This window comes from Crassostrea angulata, chromosome 7, assembly GCF_025612915.1.
Source record: "Crassostrea angulata isolate pt1a10 chromosome 7, ASM2561291v2, whole genome shotgun sequence".
Lineage (NCBI taxonomy): Eukaryota > Metazoa > Mollusca > Bivalvia > Ostreida > Ostreidae > Magallana > Magallana angulata.
This window is the reverse complement of record NC_069117.1, coordinates 3,025,922-3,032,648: the sequence shown is the minus strand read 5'-3', so window position 1 is coordinate 3,032,648 and position 6,727 is coordinate 3,025,922. Positions and strand designations below refer to the sequence as shown.

Here is a 6,727-nt window from a genome sequence, read left to right as displayed (position 1 = left end):
TAAAATAAATTATAATCAAACTTTTAAATTATGTCAAAAGGATAAACAAATTATAATGTTTTCTTGAAAAAAAACCCCCAACAAATAACACTTATGTTCATAAATTTAATTTTATAACAGTTCTTTTCCCTTTCTATTTCAAAAGTATCTTCCTTTCCCTGTCTGTTTTGGGTAAATCGTTGCACCCATTTCATGCATTTGGCGCGTTCACTCGGTACACCTCAGATAATACCCATAGGATGCAACTAATACAGTTATAATTCACTTGATTCGCCGATTGTTGGCGCGTAAACTGAAACGGGACAAATGGCTACGGATGCTATAATGAGTATAAAAGACTGTTCATTATCAGAGAAAGAACCAGCTAAACTCAAGTAAGTTTTCATAATTTCAGAAAGAAGAATTATTATACTTCTTGAATTTTGGAAAAAAATACCAATAGGATGAATTGAAATTGTCAATATTTTGACGTCAACAAGACACAGTAAACAAGAAAGATTTTATATTCATCAATAGTGCGATATAATTATACAGTGTCAGAAAAAAATCTTACCACAAAGTATCTATTATATCAGCTGTTCAGTGCTCAATTGGGTGTAGAAAGAATAATCTTACACTGTGAACAGGCTATGCTCAGGTCGGGTCCGTAGGACATCTGTCATTTTAACGATAGGCCAATATCCACTGAACTATTCAGGCTGATATCTGAGCTACTGAGGCCTATATTCACTGAACTGTTCAGGCTGATATCTGTGCTACTGAGGCCTATATTCACTGAACTGTTCATGCTGATATCTGAGCTACTGAGGCCTATATTCACTGAACTGTTCAGGCTGATATCTGTGCTACTGAGGCCTATATCCACTGAACTGTTCATGCTGATATCTGTGCTACTGAGGCCTATATCCACTGAACTATTCAGGCTGATATCTGAGCTACTGAGGCCTATATTCACTGAACTGTTCAGGCTGATATCTGTGCTACTGAGGCCTATATCCACTGAACTGTTCATGCTGATATCTGTGCTACTGAGGCCTATATCCACTGAACTGTTCAGGCTGATATCTGAGCTACTGAGGCCTATATCCACTGAACTGTTCATGCTGATATCTGTGCTACTGAGGCCAATATCCACTGAACTGTTCAGGCTGATATCTGTGCTACTGAGGCCTATATTCACTGAACTGTTCAGGCTGATATCTGAGCTACTGAGGCCTATATTCACTGAACTGTTCAGGCTGATATCTGAGCTACTGAGGCCTATATCCACTGAACTGTTCAAGCTGATATCTGAGCTACTGAGGCCAATGTCCACTGAACTATTCAGGCTGATATCTGAGCTACTGAGGCTTATATTCACTGAACTGTTCAGACTGATATCTGAGCTACTGAGGCCAATGTCCACTGAACTATTCAGGCTGATATCTGAGCTACTGAGGCCAATGTCCACTGAACTGTTCAGGCTGATATCTGAGCTACTGAGGCCTATATTCACTGAACTGTTCAGGCTGATATCTGAGCTACTGAGGCCTATATCCACTGAACTGTTCATGCTGATATCTGAGCTACTGAGGCCTATATCCACTGAACTATTCAGGCTGATATCTGATCTACTGAGGCCAATATACACTGAACTGTTCAGGCTGATATCTGAGCTACTGAGGCCAATGTCCACTGAACTGTTCAGGCTGATATCCACTGGCAACTGATTTTCAATGAAATCTGGGTGTCAGTACATTTTACAAAAACTGTCAGAATTAATTCTGAAAAATCGCAGAAAGCAACAAATATGTAATTGGCAGCATGAGCCCATCTAATTTGTGGTACCCCCCCCCCCCCCCCACCCCCACCAAAAAAAGAATACAAGATAGAGAAAAGAACGTCAGTATTAAAAGTGAACATGGCTTGAGAGAAAAAATTGAAATCCATCTATTATAGACATGCAATTATGAATGTAGGTGTATTAAGAAAATGTAGATTGAAAAAAAAAGATATGGGGCATGTATTCAATTAAATACGAGGTCAAGGTCAGCTTTGTAATCTTAAACTTTATCTTACTATGTTTAATTAATTTTTTTTTACACTATGTTTAATCTTTTTATACTAAAATTAAACAGGAGAAAAGTCAAGTATCCAGATAACATCATATCATCAGTCCTCTGTTCTCATTTTCAGTAAGAAGCGCGATGATTATCTTCATTGGCCGGACTATTTTATGGCAACAGCATTTCTATCGGCACAAAGAAGTAAAGACCCACGAACACAGGTGATTTACAAACATCTTATAAGCCATACAAAAGTTTGTGAAATTTATGATTTTTTTATAAGGACTAGATACAATTACAACTGGCACATGTAGTATTATAACACAATGGGGTAAAGCTTAATGAATTAGCTTAATCTTTTTGGAAGATAAATCAACTCCATAGAGTGAACATTCTGTTCTTGGGTATAATAGGTCGGAGCATGCATTGTAAATGAAGAGAACAAAATTGTTGGAATTGGTTATAATGGGATGCCTGTTGGTTGCCACGATGATGAAATGCCATGGGGACGAGATTCAGACAACATCCTGGAAACCAAGCAACTGTATGGTCAGTATTCACTATTGTGTGGTCTCTTACTAAAAACTATGTTTTTACTTTGGTGTTTATTCTGCGTGTATTTTTGATTAGAAATTGTTTTAAAAAAGTTTTTGAAGGCAGCAAAATTTGATTTGATTGGTTGTGAATTTAATAGATGTATCTATCAAAATAAGCAAATTTTATGCACCATAGGGCAGGTGCAAAAATTCAAAAAAAAATGAAATTGTTTTACTGTCTTTTGAATTTTTCTCCAAATGCCATTGGTACAATTACTTTGGATTTTTAAAAGTAATCCATTACAAGCTGATTTCATCCAATTTTAAAAGTAATTGATTACATTATATTACTTTTACTTCTTGTAATAATGATGACTGGTGATTATTTTAGTCTAGAACATACACTACAGATTGGTATATATTTTTTCTACAATTAATATCATTGTTGACAAGGCATGCTTTGATACATCAATGTTGCTATAACAGTACCCAAGCTGACTTAAAATACACCTGCAATAATTAGCTTCTAAAACACATATAACATAAATAATACCCAGTTCTTACTGAAACCATATCTAAGGTTGAAGCTTAATCATCTAATAACTAAAGCAATTCAAGCATTTTAATTTTATTGTAATTATAAAGTAATGAAAAATTCACCATGATTACAGGCCCTTTTTTAAGAGTAATTAAATAAAGTATGATTACTTTTAATCAGAAAATGAATGATTACTGATTATTACTCAGCAACCTGTAATCGATTACAGCTGATTATGATTACTGTTCACGATTACCCAAATCCTGGATGCCCTATTTTTGATACTTCTTTAATGCTAGCTGTAATATCATCATTGCATTTACAAATAAGGTATCTTAATTGATGATTTTAACCTTATTTTGTACAGCTTTTCGATTGGCAGTGTTAGTTATTTTCACTGATACTTCACCAAGTTTCAGTATTTTTGAGGCTGACTATTCGAGGTACACTATTTGATGCGTCAACTTTCCACATGTGTGCTTGTAGATTTGATTTTCTACGTAAAATGATAAGATTTCACACGCAGCTCAATTTATTTAATGTGTATTAAATGTTTAATTTCATTTTATGTATTGTGATGTTATTTTTTTGTAAGCCATATTGTGTGAAATATTTTTTTTTCCTTGGAGAAGTCTTGCATGATATTATAGTAAGTCATTGTAAATATTTTAATTTGAAGGCCTATGATACATCGGTATTTTACAGTTGGTGATATTGCATAATATTCACTCTCTTTTTTTTCGCATTAATCTTTTAGTGTGTCATGCGGAGTTGAATGCTGTGTTAAACAAGAACTCTGCGGACGTCAAGAACTGCACGATATACGTGGCGTTGTTTCCCTGCAATGAATGTGCCAAGGTCGTGATACAGTCGGGGATAAAGGAGGTGGTATATTACTCGGACAAATACAAGGACAAACCCGAGTTTGTGGCCTCCAAAAAAATGCTAGACATGGCAGGGGTCAAATATAGGTTAGTTGTTAATAAATCATTGTAAATAATTCTTCTAAAAGTATGCTACACATGGCAGGAGTCAAATATTGGGTAGTGTTAATAAATCATTGTAAATAATTCTTCCAAAAGGTTGCTAGAGATTAAAAAGATAAAATATTGGTAAATCTTTGATATTTCATTGTTCAGAGTTTTACACATACAGTTTGTAGCTAAGGATTCCATGTCTAACTTAGAATCAAACATTTTCAGATGACATGAATCAAATTAATTCAGAAATTGATTCCCATGTCAGAAACTGTGGAATACTCCTAATGGATCTCAAAGTAATTCATTCATTAATGATTTGCTGTATTTCAATTTGTTGCAGGCAACACATTCCCAAACAGAAGCAGATTTTGATAGATTTCACAGCCATTGATGCAATGACAGGGACAAATGTGAAAGAAGTCTTAAAAGCTGACCAGACTTCCTTCTAGGTCAACCAATCCCCCACAAAGGATCTCCCAAATATGTGTTCAAGAACTATGTCTTTCTTTTTCAGTGCACTACGTTTTGATCAGATCAGGGGGACTCCCAAATGTGTTCGAGAACTATGTCTTTCTTTGTCAGTGCACTATGTTTTGATCAATTTATTACTTTGTTACTTGGTAGAGCCATTTTAACAAGACCTAGGAATATCTACGTCTTGCATCGAAACAAGTAAAAAAAATGATAGCTGTTTGACACAACTATATCCAAAGTCCAAGCTCTTGTTAAAATGGCTTTACATCTACATGTACTTTATCTAGGTTTTGATGCCTGGATTATGTGTTGAGAGATTATGAGAGATTTACATTCATCTGTTTATTGTTATTGTATGTTTTGTTTTGAATACTGGTAATCCTCAACATTTTTAAGCTGAGACTTACTTGTTTAGAGTATATGCATCAAAGGAAATAAATTTGATTATGTATAAAAATGAATTTGCTTTGATTGATCATGCCAAAGAACAAATAACAAATTAAACACATAAAAAAACAATAAGACTAGATGCGTTCAGAGTTCACCAGATTTTTACCAACGGCAAGTTCGGTCCCCAATGTCTACAAATAGTACCCAATGGTAGCAATTGGTTACCAATGTTGACCATTGGTGTACTTTCAATTTCAAATGAGGTCACCAATTCTACCAGCAGCCTAGAGCTTAGGCAAGTTTGGTAGGTGACGCCATTATTCAACATGGCGGGTTATAAGATGCCCCTAGATAATTATGTAAATAAAGACTTTAGAATAAAATATATGCATATCTTATTGAATGAATACAACTGAGGGGTTCTAAAACCAGCTTCTATACCCAGAAACATGTCATTATTATAGAGAATATGTGATAGAGAACCATTTTGATATTCAAGCTTGGACTGTCGGTAGGACGTTACTTCTTCTTGCATCAAATCAAGTTAAATGATGCTGATATCGAGCGAAATATGCAAAGATTGCGTAGAAATGGCTTTATATATAAGCCAGACAATTCTTGTTGATTTCAAAGATCCATGGCTGAGTGGTCAGAAAAGAAATAATTGATAGGCCTATGTCACATTGCTGTTTGACACAACTACCCAAAGTCCAAGCTCCTGTTAAAATTGATTGTAAATAATATACTTTTTGCTGGCGCTAAATATTTATTATCAATTTTCTTTGTATTAATGATAGCTAGATTGGTAGTTATTTTGTAGACCTCTTTATATAATTGGGAATAAGTATAATAAATCAATCAATGAAGCTGTTTTAAAGGGAAACAGTCACACTACACAGAGGAAAGGTATTTTGTTTTGTTTTTAACTGTTTTATATGTTTAGATGGTAACCAAGTGTAACCAAAGGCTACCATTTGTTTGAATTTGACAAAAAATCGTTCATGGTACTACCTATGCAAATTGCTACAAATGGCAGCATTTGGTGACCATTGGCTACCATAGTTCACCAATGGCAACCAAATGCTGCCAGCGGTAAATCTTAATTTCACCAACGGTACAACTCTGAATGCACCTACTAGTCTTTGTTTAAAAAAAATTCCCCTGTGAGCTAAAACGTGTAATATGTCAAGAACAGTCTCCAGTAACAGTCCCAGTGTTCATGGCTTATTCAGGACGGACCATGGACTACCTACACTTTATGGCCACCATCCTTCCTATTAGATAAATAGGGATGCCACTGGTGAACTTCCAGGAGGTCACCTCTACAACATCTGGCAATTACGTTGTCGACCTCTAAATACAGTTATTCTCAAAGAGGTTGATTAGGGTTTTGTTTTTGCAAAAAAATTACAAAAGCAACACTTTTTTTGACCACGTAATTTAAACCAACTCTAGTTTATTTGCGAAGTTTCAAGAAAATCTACCATCTGGTTCTTCATAGAGGCCATCTCAGAATACAAGTACATTTACTATGGAAATATAGAAAATAGTCATTTTCTGCACTTCAAAGCAGATTAAAAATACTACAACAGCAATTTTCCTCAAATTGTAAGATATTATTATCATATCATTTCGACCTTAAATGTAAACAAGAGGCCCATGGGCCACATCGCTCACCTGAGGAACAATAGGTATGATAAAATCAGCTTAATGGAGTCACAATGCAAACTATCTGGACAATGTACAATAATACATGTAGATTCT

At 35.0% G+C, this 6,727-nt stretch overlaps 1 protein-coding gene across 1 annotated transcript; it reads left to right on the top strand.

The window, feature by feature from the left end:
* Positions 1 to 215: 215 nt before the first annotated feature.
* Positions 216 to 4,800, top strand: LOC128155539 (deoxycytidylate deaminase-like). The gene is made up of 5 exons (XM_052817302.1): positions 216 to 374; positions 2,176 to 2,266; positions 2,459 to 2,594; positions 3,877 to 4,090; positions 4,440 to 4,800. Exons 1-5 carry the CDS (start codon positions 307 to 309, stop codon positions 4,546 to 4,548), a joined length of 618 nt encoding a protein of 205 aa, XP_052673262.1. The 5' UTR covers positions 216 to 306; the 3' UTR covers positions 4,549 to 4,800.
* The last annotated feature ends 1,927 nt before the right edge of the window (positions 4,801 to 6,727 follow it).

What these genes read in the sequence shown, in the direction of transcription:
- LOC128155539 (XM_052817302.1), top strand. Translation starts at nt 307, where the DNA reads ATGGCTACGGATGCTATAATGAGTATAAAAGACTGTTCATTATCAGAG. An exon ending in AAAGAACCAGCTAAACTCAA is followed by an intron (nt 375 to 2,175) that starts GTAAGTTTTCAT and finishes TCTCATTTTCAG; the next exon opens with TAAGAAGCGCGATGATTATC. An exon ending in GTAAAGACCCACGAACACAG is followed by an intron (nt 2,267 to 2,458) that starts GTGATTTACAAA and finishes TGGGTATAATAG; the next exon opens with GTCGGAGCATGCATTGTAAA.